General features: G+C 39.8%; 1 protein-coding gene across 1 annotated transcript in view; it reads right to left on the bottom strand.

The window, feature by feature from the left end:
• Positions 1-19,682, bottom strand: part of LOC136255256 (deleted in malignant brain tumors 1 protein-like) — a 41,623-nt gene that overhangs the window by 784 nt on the left and 21,157 nt on the right. Inside the window, exons 3-7 of the mRNA XM_066047982.1 lie at positions 2,429-2,755; positions 2,086-2,376; positions 1,143-1,197; positions 1,038-1,093; positions 472-795 (exon numbers count right to left, since the gene is read on the bottom strand). Of these exons, the coding sequence (XP_065904054.1) occupies positions 472-795; positions 1,038-1,093; positions 1,143-1,197; positions 2,086-2,376; positions 2,429-2,755 (1,053 nt within the window). The remainder of the gene's footprint in view (positions 1-471; positions 796-1,037; positions 1,094-1,142; positions 1,198-2,085; positions 2,377-2,428; positions 2,756-19,682) is intronic.

Raw genomic sequence — 19,682 nt, 5'->3', positions numbered from 1 at the left:
ACATTCTCTCATTGTCATTGAGATATTCTAATAGCAATATTGTCTAATGAGGTATACAGCAAAGCAGATGCCAGCGTAGCCTATTTGTAACACAGCTAGCTATGTTGTAGTATGTAATACTACCATGCCTAACATCTTTTAGCCTAATGGATGCCCATGCATTTCTCCATAAAAAATCCAGATGACATCAATATGCAAGGACTTGATTAGGCAGGTGCAATCGTATTCTCAGTCTTGATTGATTCAGATGATTGCTCTCATAATACAAATGATGTTTGCATTAACTTGGAACCACGTTTTTATTTTATTTTTATTTATTTATTACTGCTTTACAGCACAAGTGCTGAAGGTCTGTAGGACACCTGGTCCTACAGCCTGCTCAAAGACTTTAGCTACATAAGGTGTGGTTGAAAAGTTCACATGACACAGCCACTAACATACATGAATTTAGATATTTTACTTATAACTTACGCCTAACATCACTGTTACACACTACTCCAGCATCTTCACTGTGACTGCAGCTATAAAGAATGCCATATCCAAGATGAGTACAATTTGCTAAGTTGTATTCATTTCCTCTACAACTAATTCCATCCAACCAGATTGGTCCTGTTCCTTGACCAAATCTAGCTGAATATGTAGCGCTTCCAGATGACCCAAATCCAAGTCCTCTACACACCACACCAGCATCAATATTATTCCAATAATCATCACACACAGTGCCCCATTGACCATTGTAGTACACCTCCACTCTACCCTCACCGGGTGATCCACCTCCTACCAGTCTCATAGGAACTGTCAATAAAAAACACATTATAATAATACTATACATGTTATCATAAATAATACAGTGTATCAGTTTGTAAATGTGGTTGCTATTGACAAGGTTATACATTGGATATTTCATACTCTAGCTATTTATAGAAATCATGAAAATGTTTATTGAGTTTATTTATGCAGCAACAAAACTATTTGCGTAATAGCTCTTTCAATATTAACAATAATTAATGAACATCACTTTGTATATAATAAACTACCTCTGTCAGGTAATGGAGTAGATGTGGGAGTGATTGTAACAGCTCCTTTAGATAACCTGTGACAAATTTCAGTGATGATTAATACAGCATCATTAAGGTTTGTACCTTGTTGATTCCATGGTGTATACTACAGCACTTGTTGGTGATATAGCTACTTCACCTAAACAGTATAGAGATCGACATAGTAATACACTTACAGTGGAAGGTTGTGTGGGGTCAAAATAGCCTGCAGCCATGTGCTACAATAGTATATTATTAACAGAAAAATGATTGCACATGCGTACAGTTCTTTTGTTGTCTCTTAATGATGTGAAGGTATATCCTCCTTTGTTTAGCAATTTTTATTCCATGTTAGGGCTGAGCAATAGTATTGATAGTATGATATATCGCAATAGTAAATCACTATCATTATCGTGATAATAGGGATATCACTATCGTGATAGTTATGATAAGCTCAGATCTGCATTAAAATGGTATCAACAACCCTTCTATACTGTTTTGGAGTTGGTATTACCAGCTTTCTTACAAAGGAGTGGCCTGTAAAAGCTTCACCAAAAGTCCATATTCATCGGCCGCCCACGCAGTCAATTAACAAATGTCCTGTGCATGCAAAATAACTTTCTATATGACTGCAAACATAGCTATAAAACTAAGACTTTGTTAAGAGCAAAATGTTTCATAAACTATTGGGATAGTATTCACTATCGCGATATTTAATGAGTAACTATCGTGATAGTAAAATTTTTACTATCGTTCAGCACTATTCCATGTACATGTATACCTACAAATGACCAAACTAAAGTTATTAAATACTTGAAAATAACGTACGCTATAATACTATACAACATCTTTCAAAAGGATAGATGTGATGGCACATTCCATGTGTGAACATCCCTTCTTTGGTATTGACCAAATTTTGTAATACGTTAAAGAGAGCCACATCTAGTTACGACATACCATCAAGTCTATTTTTGTTTAACTTCAGTATTTTAGTGCTTTAATCTTTACTACATTTTAAATACACAGATATACACACTAGTATAATTACCATAACATTTCAGTCCAGCTAATCCAGAACATTTCCCTGTATTGTTTACCCCATTATGACCACAACTAGCCAACACCATGTCATTGTCTGAGCACACCACATCACTTAACAACACAGGGTTTCCACTGTTCCCAAAATAAGCTGATCTTCCTGACAATCCTAGTCCCAGTTCTCTACACACCACACCAACGTCCTCATCATCCCATACATCACCACAAACACTACCCCATTCACCACTGTAGTACACCTCCACTCTACCCTCATTTGATGAGCTGCCTCCTACCAGTCTCACTACATTGTAAAATGATAGTCAATAATTGTTTAGATTATAACACACAATTACCTCTGATTGGTTCACCATCACATATAACTCCTGCATCTTCCTTATGTCCTCCACAATCATTTAATTCAAAATAACGATGTTTACAATCAAATAAACTTGACTCATTCCCATAACACTCCACATTATCCAACAGTATTATTCCAACTCCTTCACCATAAAAAGCATTACTTCTTGCAGATCCTCCAGAGTAGCCTAATTGTTTACACACTACACTTGCATCATTGTCATCCCACAGATCATCGCAAACTGTAGACCACTGATTTTGCCAGTAAATCTCCACCCTCCCTTCAGATGCATTTGCACCATCCACCAATCTGATTGGAAGGCCTATAATATATAATGCCGCAGACAAATAAGGAAGGCCTATGCTAATATTTTGATTTTATTGCAACTATGTACAATCTATGTGAGTGTTTTAGCAAAATCTCATAGTTTATACAAGTACGTATAAATGAGGTTTACATGTAAATTTAAATCAAGTTAATGCAGGAGCTATTAGTTATGTAGGTATTAATTAGAAATGTTAGTAAGTGTTAAGTGGAATTTGCACATGTGCAGCATTCAACACATTCCTCTTAGTGTGAACATCGTAACTCATCAGTTGTTAAGGGTGAGCCATAATGCCGCAGACAAAGAGAACAAAAGGAAGAATCCAGAGGACAAAATAACACCCCAGCAAATCGAAATCTATGGTTGAGCAACTTTTTAAAAGTGAAACTGGAAGAGGGGGGATACACTGTTTTCTCTCAACACAATAGCGAAAATAACAGACTGAAGATGAAGGATAGAGATTGGATAACACAAAACCCTGGACAGTTACTAGGCATGAGGCTATTTTGCTGCAAAAATTGAGAATTATGCTTTTTAGCAGTGCTCAAAAAATCCCCTATTATGCTTTTGAGAATTGCTCAATATTCCCAAAATTATGCCACCATAATTGGCTAATAATGCTAGTTTATTGGTGTATCAGACCATTTTCATTGATGTTTAAGCTTCCAATATTCTTGAATTCTTTAGCTGGTTGCTGTATTAGTTTCAATGTGATTGCTTTATTAGAGTAAATAATATTCAGTGACTGTTCTATTAGAGTTTCTGACTGCTCTATTAGAGTATCTTGGTCTTTTTTAACAGAATTGTGAAATCTGTAGATTTTCCTACTGTTAAGTTAAAGCTTTATAATCACCTCAAAATGCTAGCATAATTGCTGATTCCCACACATACCTATTATTCCCAAAATTATGCGAGCATAATCACCGCATCTCTAACAGTTACACTGCTCTGAATGTGATGGAGGAGTGACATCATTGTGGAGGCCTGTCACTATGCTTGCATAGACCACACATCATCGAGAACACTTCAATATGATCAGCATCAGATCATATGGTTATGAAGGTAACTGATCTAACACCCCGCCTCAATAAGCTTGTGGTGATGATATTTTAATGTGTTAAACAGCTAGCTTGACATTCCCATTGGCACCTGTGTTATTGTTACAAGTAGTGTAATAAATTAAAGGGCTGTGCCTACAGTTACAGCAATCACATGAATAAAACAAACTTAGGCAAAAAGCCTAAGAAAATGAAAAAAAAATTGCTAAAGTGAGGCTCAAACCAAGGACCTCCCATACTCTAGCCAAGCATTCTACCACTATCACTATGCTGCCAGTTACCATACTCCCTTCGTTTGTACCTTATACAATTATGCGATTCATGACAAAGCCTATATAAATAACACCAGTAAGGAAGAAACCAAACCTGAACCCTGACCCTAAACCTAACTCTAAAGTACAAGATGTGTCCCCAAAAGTGGAATGCTCAGGGCATACTACTAGGCGCGTACCCTAAAGTCAAATACTCAGGGAGTACTAGACTCGTGCCAACCCTAGCTCGTCTCTAACTCAATTACCTTCATACAACTAGTGTGTGAATTCTAGCAGCAAAATGTCTAGTCATGGTGCAGCAACTCTAGGCACAGCGAAATTAAAAGTATGCATATGTATAGCATGGATAGTATTGCTTTGGCACATAAACCTGTCACTTAGCTACTTCGAGAAGTGTATATACATGCATATGTATATGTGTGTATATATATATATATATATATATATGTATGTATGTATGTATGTATGTATGTATGTATGTAGTAGTTGTAACATGGGCATGAGTGATTTGTCTGAAATATACGCACGAGTGGGAGGGCACAGCCCGAGTGTGAGTGTGTATATTTCAGGCAAATCACAACTGCCCATGTTACAACTAATATATTCCACTTGGGTGACTCACCTGCAAGTGTACATGGAAACTGCAGGAATGCTTTGCAAATGTATTTATATGGGACCATGTGAATTTCAATTGTGGATAACGTTGTAAGAGCAACGACAAGGTGCTGCTGAGAGGCTGAACGTAAGTGTATCGTCACGAGCATGCAGATCACTTCGATTGAGGGTGTGCAATTAAATACAGGAAGCCCAAACACAAGCTGAAAAGCTCATAATGAAGCTTAAGTACACTATAAAGTACTTTCTATGCTAGCCATGAATAAACTAAAGCAGTGAATATGTTTATAGCTATAATGCCAATTAAGCGCCATGCCCAGTTACTACGCATGTGTGACATCCCACCAGGTATCAAAACAGCAATATAAAGACAATTCAAGTGCACTAAAGTACCTACTTTTACTAGCCATGAATAAACTAAAGTAGTGAACACTATTAACAGTTTCGTCAAAGCAATCAAATGATTTCTGAGAATGCTTGGAATACATTAATGAGAATAGGAGGTAGTATATACAAGTTATATCACTCGTAGGAGGGATTAACTTGTATATACTACCTCCATTTCTCATTAATGCATTCCTGAGCACTGATAGCAGTGTTATTATACCACTTATACACCCTCTGTTCCCTTTGAAGTGAGGTGTGAAAGTGGTATATATGTAATATATAAACCATTTCGCCTCGGTGTTTATCAACAGTAAACTTCCTCTGAATTCGGAGTTGGGATGTATATAAGTGCAATACACCTCGTAGCCATGGTTCATATGATATATACCATGTTTCCAAACTAATCCGCACTACATTACTTACTAACAACCCATATGCACACAACCCAACTTAAAGTATATACTTACACTTAATTCGCCATAGTTTGGCATGGTAGACACACTGGTAGCGTTCCTCTCGCAATTCAGCACACAATGAAGAATCAAATTGATTGTGGGACTTAGTAAACATATCTCTGTCTATTCCCAGGACCTGTCCGTTCATATCAACAAACGTAGGAGCAATGTTACTTACTGCCATCCATCATCAAAGTTGCAAGGTATGGTTATAAAATGAATCCAGTGGTTGGACTCTTACTGGCTGGGGTGATTGATCGCCTAGCACGACAAAGGCTATTAGCCTGAGTCATCTGGGTGATTAGTCATGCTAGCACGGGCATCGTTTGCCCACCCACATTGGGCTATCAGCCCGTAATCGTGACACATTACTGTGTCATGTGGCTTCCCAGGTGGTATATACAGGTATACAATGGCGGATCCAGGATGGGGCATTTGGGGCAAATGCCCCCCCCCCCTCCCCTCCATGTAGAGGAGCGGAGGAGCCAGCCATATGCTTCTGATTTAAACACTAAACTTTTTCAGGCCAAGATCAGTTTATAAAGCTCATGAAAATATATACATTTTGCTAGCATTTAATACAAATTCACCTGAAACCAAAGCTAAACAAAGTCAAACTAGCTGATAAATTGTCACCCAGCACCTCCGTATGTACTAAGCGCCTCTAAAATAATTATCATGTTGTTTAAGACATTCAGAGCCTTTTAAACAGCTTTTAAGACTTCACAATCATCAAAATGGTAAAAATCAACAGTGAGACACTACTATAGAGGTGATTATCTGCTGCTTCAAAAATGCAGCAACTAACAAGAGAATCTGGCTTTCCCCAACCTCCTACAACTTAGCCTATTTGTGCCCCTCCCCTTGCCAGCTCCTGGATCCGCCCCTGGTATATACACACTCACCTGTGGGTTTGGGGTGTATATGCCCTATGTGCAACCAGCGGTGCCTTTGAAGTTTCATGGCATATATATTTTATAGTTATAACACGCTTACGAGGGATATGACTAAAATATATGCACGATTCACAAGAGCGTGCAGCGCTCGAGTGAGTATATTTAGTCATATCCCGAGTATACCAATCACATGATTGGTATATTCATCTAAAGTGATTGGTATATGGTAGGATGTTGGTACAGTGGTGATGGTAGCAGTGCACAGGTCTAGAAGAATAGGTTTAATTCCAGTTTACACTCTGGTAACTTCTTGAAATTATAGTTTTAATGATGGGTGTTCTATTACAGTAGTTGACTGTTCTATTAGAGTATTTAGATTTTAGCAGCTTCTAATGTAAGACTTACTCCAAAAGTATAATTCTGAACCCCTCTTAGTAATTCTTGGATAAGATAGCTATTCCCCTTGCTCTTTCCATCTTTTCATTGTCCATACATGTGTATAAAATGCAACTGCACCTGTACTACAGCTTCTAGAAGCTTCCTATCTTGCTCGTTGTATAATTTGGAAGAGGGATGCTTCAGCCCCCCAAGCACCCCCCTAAATCTGCCCTTGTCACTATACCAGGTTAGGTACTGCTATTCCAAAACACAGTATACAGTGTTAGTGTAAGGGTCAAAGGATACTGAAAAGCCCCCTTTAGAAAAACTTGCGTTTCTTGGTGATACCAAGATTAGCAGCATCAAGGTGTACTACTGACATTTACATGTAACATACACACTGCTATATGCATCATTTTTAACAACTATCAATGTGCAGCTCACTATTTCAGTTATGACCATGGCAGTCTGTACTGCCTTGAGCTTTTACATGCTGTACTTTACCTTTGGCTGATTAACAGGAGCACTTCTCTGTATACAATAGTAATCCATATAAGTTACGTTTGAGTATGTACATCACCTGTGTATGTGCTCATTAGCTAAAAAAACACACCACAACTAAATACTTCCATGTCTGCAATCTCTTGAGTGAACTACTTGGCATAAACAACAGCCTGCTTACTAAACAGCAGCAAAGATATGTCACCCTCCCCATCTGACTAGTTGTAAAGTACAGAAAAATAGACATTATACATCATCCTACATAAAACTAAACATAATAAATACAGTGGTAAACAGCTTGTTATACTAGGCAGGTATGTTTTGACGTCCATCACACTTCGGTAAACAGTTTGTAATAAACAAGTTAAACCTAAAACCCCACTTAACTCTTAAACCAAATCAAGACACACGATATGTCGTGTGGCCCAAGAAGCCGGCGCGCCACACCGTGAGTATATTAGCAGGAAGAAAGAAAATGCAATTTTCACACCTATGTAGCTCTGTAATCCCTTATCCGATTGGAACCAAATTTGCTACAGACGTGTCTGCCAGTTATGGGAGTCTACATACCAAATTTGAAGAAAATCGGTCCAGCCATTTCCGAGATACGAGCGAACAAAATTTCATTTTAATTTCTTCGTTTTTTTCTTCTACTTCTTCATTTCGTACACTTCGCAAAATCTGCCATAAAACACGAATGCATGCTCCAATCGAGCTGAAATTCGGCACACATGAAGGGCTCATTAAGGCGGATCTCAGTACCAAGTTTGGTAGGAATCCAATGAACATTCACGGCGTTATGACCGATTATGTGCGTAAAATAAGGTTGAAGGTCTGTCACGCCTACAGGGTAAACCACTTGGAGGAATGAGTTGAAAATTGATATGTAGATGGAGTAACCATCGCAGGAGTGCCTTTTTGTGGTTTGAAGAGAATCGAGATAAAGACCATGGAGATATGACACAAAACCCAACCTGTGTCACAATTATGCAATCAATTTTTATGAATAAAAAAACTATTAGTTTTCATGCCTACCAAGCAAACCGCTTAGAGCAATGAGCTGCAAATCGGTGCGTAGCTGGAATAATCATCATAGAAAGTCCTTGCAGTAGTACAGAAGAATCGGATTACAAACCACTGAGTTATGATTCGAAAGCCAACTACGTGTTGCAAATGCGAGATCAAGATACTCTAATAGAACAGTCACCCTAATAGAGCATTCGGCTACGTTTATAACTTACTCCATCAAAGAATTATATTACATTGCAAGTTATTCTGTAGTGATTTCAGTTACAACCAGTTAATCTGATAGACAATTCAGCTACAGGCAAGTCACCCTGTAGAGAGTTCACCTAGAAACAAATCACCCTGTAGAGAGATCAGCCAGAAGAAGTTACCTTGTAGAGAGTTCAGTTACAAAGAAACTATGCACCATGTAGAGAGTTCAGCTGCAAACAAATCACCCTGTAGAGAGATCAGCTAGAAGAAGTCACCTTGTAGAGAGTTCAGCTACAAAGAAACCATCATGTAGAGACTTCAGCTGAAAAAAATCACCCTGGAGAGAGTTCAGCTATGAAAAGATCACCCTGTAGAGAGTTCAGCTAGAAGAATTCACCCTATAGAGAGTTCAGCTGCAAATAAATCACCTTGTAGAGAATTCAGCTACAAACAAACCGCCCTGTAGAAAGATCAGCTAGAAGAAGTTACCTTGTAGAGAGTTCAGTTACAAATAAACCATCATGTAGAGAGTTCGGCTGCAAAGAAATCACCCTGTAGAGCATTTAAATCACCCTGCAGAGAGTTCGGCTGCAAACAGTTCACCCTGTAGAGAGATCAGCTAGAAGAGGTTACCTTGTAGAGCATTCAGCTACAAAGAAACCATCATGTAGAGAGGTCAGCTGCAAACAAATCACTCTGTAGAGTCATCTACAAAAAGATCACCCTGTAGAGAGTTCAGCTAGAAGAAGTCACCTTGTAGAGAGTTCAGCTGCAAACAAATCATCCTGTAGAGAAATCAGCTACAAACAAATTGCTCTGTAGAAAGATCAGCTAGAAGAAGTTACCTTGTAGAGAGTTCAACTACAAAGAAACTATCATGTAGAGAGATCAGCTACAAACAATTCACCTTGTAGAGAGTTCAGCAAGAAGAAGTCACCTTGTAGAGAGTTCAGCTACAAAGAATCCATCATGTAGAGAGTTCAGCTGCAAACAAATCACTCTGTAGAGAGTTCAGCTAGAAGAAGTCACCTTGTAGAGAGCTCAGCTACAAGAAATCACCATGTAGAGAGTTCAGTTGCAACCAAATTACCTTGTGGAGAATTCAGCTGCAAACAAATCTCCCTGTAGAAAGATCAGCTAGAAGAAGTTACTTTTTAGAGAATTCAGCTACAAAGAAACCATCATGTAGAGAGTTCAGCTACAAACAAGTCACTCTGTATAGAGATCAGCTAGAAGAAGCTACCTTGTAGAGAGTTCAGCTACAAACAATTCACCCTGCACAGAGATCAGTTTGAAGAAGTTCTTTGTAGAGAGTTAAGCTACAAACAAATCACCCTGTAGAAAGATCAGCTAGAAGAAGTCACCTTGTAGAGAGCTCAGCTATAAACAATTCACCCTGTACAGAGATCAGCTAAAGAAGTTACCTTGTAGAGAGTTTAGCTGCAAAGAAACCATCATGTAGAGAGTTCAGCTACAGTACAAACAAATCCTGTAGAAATATCAGCTAGAAGAAGCCACCTTGTAGAGAGTTCAGTTGCAAAGAAACCACCATGTAGAGAGTTCAGCTGCGAAGAAACCATCATGTAGAGAATTCAGCTACAAACAAATCACCCTGTAGACATATCAGCTACAAGAAGTCACTTTGTAGAGTGTTCAGTTATAAAGAAACCACCGTGTAGAGTGTTCTGTAATAAATATATGTATTATATATAATTTGTACATTGACTGATAAAATCAGAAATATTTAAAGTATTTAACATCTGCTTCATCTTTTCTTCTTCCTGTGGTAGAGAAAAGAAAATCCCCAAAGCCGGCCATAGGCCGGCTTTGGGGTATACAAACACAAAAAGAAGTGAAATCTAATCAAAAAACAGCTAAGCTGTAAAAAAGGTGCGGCCCCAAAAAGGCCATGGTGAAAAAAGATGTGAAATCCAAGGTGGCGGCCAAGAAATGGCTGTGATGGTAGGTTAATGGTAAAACTTTTAATAACGACAATTCAGGGGAATTTTGTGCCAAGACCAAATTCACCTGAATTGTCGTTATTAAAATTTTTACCATTAACCTACCATCACAGCCATTTCTTGGCCGCCACCTTGGATTTCAAATCTTTTTTCACCATGGCCTTTTTGGGGCCGCACCTTTTTTTACAGCTTAGTTGTTTTTGATTAGATAGATTCTACAGCAACAATAATGCTATACATTCTACAATGTATTCCTCATCCCTCTACTGCTATTTCAGTAGTTACATATCGGATGATTCCCACATGGAGTGTGAGTGTAGATCTTGCTCCTGGAGGCTATGTGTACAATTACGCACGATACCATGCATGCAGTTTAAACAGATGTGGCAATGACAGCCTAGAGTACCCTCTTCTTTCACCTTCACCATCTGCACTGGCTGCAATGCATAGAAAGCAATTATCACCTATCCCACATATCAGTAAATTCTAATTTGGCTACCTTGCACAACATACCACAAAGTCCATCAATTCACCCATGCATAGTTGGATATTATGGAGTGTTCGAAGTATGCACGAGGTAAGGAATATGTTCTTTCCATTTGGTGGACATTGATATCAACCTACGTTGCTTCACGTTGGATTAGGTGTCCAGCTATCCAAAAGGAACCATTTACCTAATTTTCAACAAGGGTGTATTTATTACTTTCAATCTTCATTTACTACTGATTTCCCTTTACACTTGCAGACCTATACATCTTCAATAAAACCAAAACTATGAGAGCCTCCAATCAAAAATGAGTGTTTGATTCATTACTATTCCTCACTAGTCATATGGCAGCTGTTCTTATCTTGTACGTTGTCAGTAAACGAAGTTAATGGGTATAAACTGCGGCTGGTACTGATGGGAGGCATATTCCAAATGTATTCTGATATCAACCCTGCCCCTGGTACTACCACACTTAATCCATCCAACTTGTAAGTGCTTGGAGTATGTATAAAGATACTCTGTGTGCTGTGTGTATGTTAGTGGTATACTTGAAGATTCAGTTAAAGATATTTACTCTGGCTTGTATATGTAGTGGTATTACTTGGGGTTCTGCTTGGGTGAAAATCATTTCTCACGCCTTTCTATGGCCTGATACTATGTCAAAAGTCTGAAAAATCCCCTTTGCCATTCAAAAGTATGAGTGTTAACTAGAATTTGTACATGAGCAGCATTCAACACATGCCTCCTAGTGTGTACAGCGTGACTCATCAGTTGTTAAGGGTGAGCCATCATGCCACGGACAAAGAGGACAAAAGGAAGAATCCCTCCCACTGGTTTGTACTGGGGTTACTCTGTCTGTCACCAAATTGTCCCCAGTTGGAAAGTCATGATCACGTACTAGAATATCTTATATCTGATGTGTTTTTTTATGTATATGTGGTTGTGTGTTTATAAAGTTTGTTATTGCAGGAAACAAGCAAGTTAATCATAGTGCCTGAGGAATTGACACCCATTCAAGGATTTGAGCAACTCAATGTGCATAAAGTCAGAAGAGCAAAAAAAAATGGCCTGGTGTGTTCAGTGAGCAGTAACCACAGCTCATGCATGAGTAACTGTAGACATGTGCATGCAGCTGTAATAGCAATGGGGTCACATAAATAAATAGTGAAAAGAAAAACACGATATAATACCTTTAGCTAATTCGTAAGAATTTGTGTATCCATTGTTTTAATTCACTGTAGGTCACAAAAGAATGTATATACTTTAACTCTATCATGTGTAGTTTTTATTCACTGTAGGTGTCATGTGAGTCAGCCATGTCCACATAAGTGTGTACCTACAGCGTGATGTGAATTTTGGCTATAGTTTGTCAGTGCTAGTGCTACCCAGAGTCACAGAAGCAGTACTACTGGTGGTATGTACAGTCTGGCAGGAGCCTGTCAGTGTCAATGCTATTCTCTATGTGACAGAAGAAGTATCCACTGTCAGAGTATACCCTACCAAAAAACAAAATTTACCTGTCTTAGATACAGTCTAGCAGGAGCCTGTCTGTGCTAATACTTACCAATATGCCTTAACAGTACCCTGTGTCAGAGTTAAGTGTGGGTAGTGAGTATAGGCACGGCTGAATACAACATGGCAGGTGTGCGCATGCCCATGATTTAGCATCTCCAGTCAGGATGTGATAGTACGAGGACTCTAATAGGGTCTGCCTCCCTGAATACTAAGTGATGCCTGATATGCCCAAAGTATGTCAAAAATCTGAAAAATCCTCTTTGCCATTCAAAAGTATTCACCAAGCCATCTAATATACATATAACTTCCCGATTTAAGTCCCAGCTTACAATTTTGGTTAGATTTTCCCATGGCAGACAGAAACCCGACCACCATCAGATGACGGTGGTGGATAAATCAACCAGTAATACCTGTTTGGGTGATTTCAACACGGTTTTAAAAGATTGCTATAATAAATCATTGTAAAGTAAGCCATTACTACACAAATCTAAAATCAAACCAATGCACCTTGGTCACAGGTATTTCAATTATCTTTGTTTAGTTTCTGTAGCCTCAGAGGTATACATGTTACATACTTTTCTTTACAAATCATTCCTTATGTGTAAGTGGAATATACAGTTATATATCTTGGGAACTTGCTAATCTGTGGTTAGGGACCCGCCGATTATGCTAGCATAATTATGAGCATAATAGGTGCCTGAAAGCATTGAGCATAATGCTAGCATAATAGGAAGAATATTTGATCCACACTACAAATCCTTGGTGGTCAAACTGCATATCACAGAAAAAGGTCAATATACTCTAATAGAACAGTCAATAACTCTAATTGAACAACCAGGCACCTGACTGTTCTATTAGAGTATATCGATCTTTTCTGTCACATGCAGTTTTGAAGAGCAAAGATGTACTTCAGCCACTGATTATGTGCCCATAACTGCAAATTTATTAGCAAAACATGGGAAATGAGGCATAAAACTTGAGCATAATTTGAGCACAATAAGTAAAAATTTTGAGCAGTGCAGCATAGCATAATAGGTAAAATTTTGAGCATAATGGGCGGGTGCCTATCTGTGGTGAACTTATTAACACCAATCTCAATTCTGGGTCATTCCATGTCAAATTAACAAGGAGTGTGTTTGTAGTACTTGTGGTGCTTATCATTCATGCAAATTTTTAGCTCCATACACCCTATAGTTTCTGATCTATGACCACATATATTTTGAATATTTCATGAAAAATTGATCCATCTCTAATTACAAAATCAACGGTAACTTTGTACCATGTAAATATTTGTAAACACAATTTCACTGATTGAAGACTGTGTATTGGCCTTTCTAGTGATCCTGAATTATCGGATATCTACTTAATTATGGTTCAAAAGTACTGTACTGAAAACTTTAATCCTTTATATTTCAAAAAGCTTCTTGAAATTCTTTGAATTTGCTGTGAATAATGATTGGGTCATGGTCTATGTTTGATAAAAAATTTTATGGTGGATTCAAGAGATATAATGAATTATGTTGTGGCATACAATGGAATTTTGTAGCCTATTATTGGAGTGTACAGCTCCAATAAACAACTCACAACAAGACCATGCCAAGTTTGTCTAACGAAGTGAAGGTGTCTAGGTACAGTGCAACCTGTATTAGTGACCACCTGTATTGAAAAACCACCTATTTGCTACAGTTAATTTATACTTCTTTAGATGGATATTAACGTATAGCACCAAAGCATAACCCTTTCTAGCCATTCCAAAAATAGTGGTCTTTATTAGACAAGTAGACTTTAAAAGTGGTTAACATGATGCATTCACTTGTATCATATTGACAGTCCAAGCAATATACATTGAGTATACTTACATTAATATTACCTATTGTATGCATACTTCTCCATGCAGATTATGCATACCTATATGTTATGTCCGTACAACGTGAGGCCTTAACCAACCAACCACCACACCGTGACTTTAACAAAAACAGCAAATTTCATTTGGGTTGTAAATGGCCCAGCCAAGGAGGGAAATATGGGCACTTGCATGTGGATGAGTATACATATATATATCTAATCCAAAACAGCCAAGCTGTAAAAATAGAGTGCGGCCCTGAGAAAGGCTATGATGAAAAAAGATGTGAAATCCAAGGTGGCGGCCAAGAAATGGCTGTGATGGTAGGTTAATGGTAAAAATTTTAATAACGACAATTCAGGTGAATTTTGTGCCAAGACCAAGCGGCACCAAATTCACTGAAATGTTGTTATTAAAATTTTTACCATTAACCTACCATCACAGCCATTTCTTGGCCGCCACCTTGGATTTCACATCTTTTTTCATCATAGCCTTTCTCAGGGCCACACTCTTTTTTTACAGCTTGGCTGTTTTGGATTAGATTTCACTTCTTTTTGTATTTGTATACCCCAAAGCCGGCCCATGGCCGGCTTTAGGGCTTTTTAACCTGTCATTTTTTCTTTACTACAGGAAGAAGAAAAGATGAAGCAGGGTGATTTCTTTGTAGCTGACCTCTCTGCAAGGTGATCCTTCTAGCTGATCTCTCTACCGGATGACTTATTTGTAGCTGAACTCTCTACAGGGTGATTTGTTTGTAGCTGAACTCTCTACAAGGTAACTTCTTCTAGCTGATCTTTCTACAGGGTGGTTTGTTTGTAGCTGAATTCTCTACAGGGCGATTTGTTTGCAGCTAAACTGCTGAACTCTCTACAATGTAACTTCTTCTAGCTGAACTCTCTACGGGTAGCTTGTTTCTAGTTGATCTCTCTACAGGGTGATTTGTTTGCAGCTGAACTCTCTACAAGGTAACTTCTTCTAGCTGATCTTTCTACAGTGTAATTTGTTTGTAGCTGAATCCTCTACAGGGCGATTTGTTTGCAGCTGAACTCTCTACATGGTAGCTTCTTTGTAGCTGAACTCTCTACAGTGTAACTTCTTCTAGCTGAACTGTCTACGGGTGGCTTGTTTCTAGCTGAACTCTCTACAGGGTGACTTGTTTGTAGCTGAACTCTCTACAGAGTGATTTGTTAGTAGCTGAACTCTCTACAAGGTAACTTCTTCTAGCTGATCTTTCTATAGGGTGATTTGTTTGTAGCTGAATTCTCTACAGGGCAATTTGTTTGCAGCTGAACTCTCTACATGGTAGCTTCTTTGTAGCTGAACTCTCTACAATGTAACTTCTTCTAGCTGAACTCTCTACGGGTGGCTTGTTTCTAGCTGATCTCTCTACAGGGTGACTTGTTTCTAGCTGAACTCTCTACAGGGTGATTTGTTTGTAGCTGAACTCTCTACAAGGTAACTTCTTCTAGCTGATCTTTCTACAGGGTAATTTGTTTGTAGCTGAATTCTCTACAGGGCGATTTGTTTGCAGCTGAACTCTCTACATGAGTGGTAGTTTCTTTGTAGCTGAACTCTCTACAATGTAATTTCTTCTAGCTGAACTCTACATGGTTGTTTCTTTGTAGCTGAACTCTCTACAAAGTGACTTCTTCTAGCTGATCTACCTACAGGATGATTTGTTTCTAACTGAACTCTCTACAGTGTGATCTGTTCATAGCGGAACTTTCTACTGGGTGATTTGTTTGCAGCTAAACTCTTTGCATGATTGTTTCTTTGTAACTGAACTCTCTACAAGGTACGTAACTTCTTCTAGCTGATCTCTCTACAGGGTAATTTGTTTGTAGCTGAATTCTCTACAGGGTGATTTATTTGAGCTGAACTCTCTACATGATGGCTTCTTTGTAGCTGAACTCTCTATTAGGTACCTTCTTCTAGCTGATCTGACTACAGGGTGACTTGTTTGTAGCCGAATTCCCTACAGAATAACTTGCAATGTAATATAACTGAGTAAGTTATAAATGCAGCTGAATGCTTTATTAGGGTGACTGTTCTATTAGAGTATCTCGATCTCGCATTTGCTGCACGTAGTTGCTGTCGAGGATTGACAGACATTATGTAATGTTACTATATTTAGATTACTGTTTGTTGTAATGCTGTATGCGCATGCTTGTCAATTCCAAATATAGTTCGGCTTAAGGTGAAAGCACGTGTAGTTGTGTCGTCTAGACTGTCTCCAGTTACAGTGATTGGAGTAGTCAGTGTGGCTTATATCGCCGTCCTTCAACCACTATACCTCACATTGGTGCTGTGACGAACTTGGCACATTGGTGCTGTGACGAACTTGGCATATTGGCACTGTGACGAAAGTATGGACGATATTCAACGCCTTCACTCCAAACGCCGCGGAATAAAGGGCAGCATCACTAAGCTACTAGCAAAGGTAGAAGACATGATCTCCGCTGATCTTGAAGGCGTGAACTCCCAGTCCGTCAAAGAATCTCGCAAGTTGGTTGCTACCACTACCGCCACCCAACTGAGAGACAAACGTGCTCAGATTGCCGAGCTCGATACAGCGATTGCAGCGAAAATCCAGACAGAAACCGACTTAGAAGAAGAGATCTGTAATGCTGACACCTATCTAAGCACCCTGGAAGAACAGATTGCCTTTCTTACAGAGTTTATTCGTAAGGCCAACATACCACCGCCATCTACAGTGTCACCACCGCCGACTACAATGTCTCCTCCTCCAGTTCCATTATCAACCTCAGCAGCTGACACTCGAAGTGATACATCTGGTACTTCACTCACAGCTACAACTCCAACAAGCGTGAGTCCTACTAGTCTACATACACATGCACATGACACAACAGCTACATCACACACGTTTCAAAACATTAGCCGGCTCCCTAAGCTATCCCTGCCCACATTTGGTGGAGACCCCCTACAGTGGCGAACGTTTTGGGACTCGTTTGATGCAGCTGTAAATTCGAACCTGAGCCTCAGTGGTGTGCAAAAATTCAACTATTTGCGTGCACAATTACATGGTGGCGCAGCTCGTGTCATTGCCGGTTTTCCCCTTACAGATGACAATTATGCACATTCTGTCACCTTGCTCAAGGACAGATTTGGCCAGTCATATAAACTTGTTAACGCTCACATGGAAGCACTACTGAATTTAGGGAAGCCATCCAACAGTTTATCTAGCTTGCAGGCTTTTTACGATACAATAGAGAAGCACATGAGGGCCTTGTTATCTCTAGGCAAGTCCTCTGATACGTATGGCTCCCTACTGACCTCATCAATATTAAGTAAGCTTCCCATTGAGACTAAGACGCACATGGCACGTGAGCACTGTAATTCAGAATGGAGCATAGATGATGTTATGGCCAGCATGCTCAAAGAGATTCAGATATTCGAGATGAGTCAACAGTATATAGGGAAAACCGTTAGCCATGATACCACCATGCCAACCACTGGCTCGTTTCACACATCTGCATACAAAACAACATGCAGTCATCACACCCATGATAAACAACCAAGAAGGGAACAAGTTTGTGTGTTTTGTAAGGGTGACCACAAACCAATCAAGTGTAGCAAGGTTGTTGACCCTAAGGAGAGATTAGCAATTGTACGTAGGGAGAGCTTGTGTTACAACTGCTTAGCTAAACACAAGGTAACACAGTGTCACTCCAAGTTTACCTGCAGAGAGTGCAGGAAACGACACCACACTAGTCTTTGCCACGCCTTTCTTGTTACAGATGTACCATCAACCCCTGTCAGCACCTCACAACCTGCTAACACAGTGTCAGCACCCACTCAACAGGCTTCAACTGAAGCCTCACTGACTACAATGACTCCACTGTCAGCCTATTACACCAGTGTCTGTCTGCTGAAGACTGCAATTGCTGCTGTTTCGTCTGAGACAACTACAGATGAAGGGAATATCCTATTTGACGAAGGAGCTCAGCGATCCTTTGTCACACAGCAACTGGCTAATAGGCTACACCTTCAGCCTACTCATCACGAAAACATATCAGTGTCATCATTTGGGGCACAAGTATCATCTCCTAGGAGCCTAGAAGTTGTGACATTGTTTGTTCACACCTTAAGTGGCAGTCGCATTCCAATATCAGCCCTAGTTGTTCCCAAGCTTGCGGCACCAATCCGTAATTCAGTGTGTGCCTGCCTGAAGGAAATACCGTACCTCAAAGACCTACCTCTTGCCCATCCAGTAACATCAGACGAGAACTTCGAGATCTCTGTCCTTATTGGGGCAGATTACTACTGGAAGTTTGTCCAAGACTGCATAGCTCGGGGTGAAGGACCAACCGCTGTACAATCACACCTTGGCTACCTACTCTCTGGACCACTTCCCTTGTCCCGCCCTATTGAGACAGCAAACCTTCACATTGCTATTCTGTCCTGCACCACTGAAGGTGATCACATGTGCTTTTGGGAATCAGAATCTGTAGGTACCACGCCAGCAGGAGAAGCCCCGGATGACGCATTTCTTGGACAATACATGCATACACACATCACTACTAAGCCTGATGGAACATACAGCCTACGCTTCCCATGGAAGGACAGTCACCCACCGCTACCGTCTAACTACACTGTATGTTCCAGGAGAACTAGATCACTAGCAGTTCGACTAGCCAAGACTCCAGGGCTATTGAAGATCTATGGAGGAATTATTGAGGAACAGGAGAAGCGAGGCTTCATTGAGAAGGTGGATACCATTAGCAGTAAGACTAATGTACACTATATTCCCCACCACCCTGTGAGGAAGGAGTCGGCCACGACACCAATCCGGATTGTGTACGACTGCAGCTGTAAGCAGTCCCCCACTGTTCCAAGTCTAAATGACTGTCTGCACCCAGGTCCACCATTCCTCAATGACCTCTCTGCAATCCTTCTCCACTTTCGCCAACACAGGTTTGCCTTTTCAGCTGACATCGAAAAGGCTTTCCTCCATGTTTACCTTGATGAGGCTGACAGGGACAGCACACGTTTCCTATGGCTGTCAGACCACACAGACGAACATAGCCCATTCATCACTTATAGGTTTAGAGTAGTTTTGTTTGGTGCCACTAGTTCCCCTTTCATGTTGAATGCTGCACTTACCTTTCACTTGACTCAGAATGTTTCACCAGTGTCCAAGGATCTCCTCAACAACTTGTACGTAGATAATGTGCTGTCAGGTTGTGCGACTGAACAAGCTGCACTCGAATACTTTAGTGAATCGCGATCATTACTAAGTAATGCTGGCTTCAATCTACGTTCCTGGTCCTCCAATTGCACACACTTACAAGACTTAGCATCAACACAACAGGTTTTT

The sequence above is a fragment of the Dysidea avara genome, chromosome 5 (assembly GCF_963678975.1).
Source record: "Dysidea avara chromosome 5, odDysAvar1.4, whole genome shotgun sequence".
Classification (NCBI taxonomy): Eukaryota; Metazoa; Porifera; class Demospongiae; order Dictyoceratida; family Dysideidae; genus Dysidea; species Dysidea avara.
Note: the sequence above shows the minus strand (reverse complement) of the source record. Positions and strands in the feature narration are given on the sequence as shown.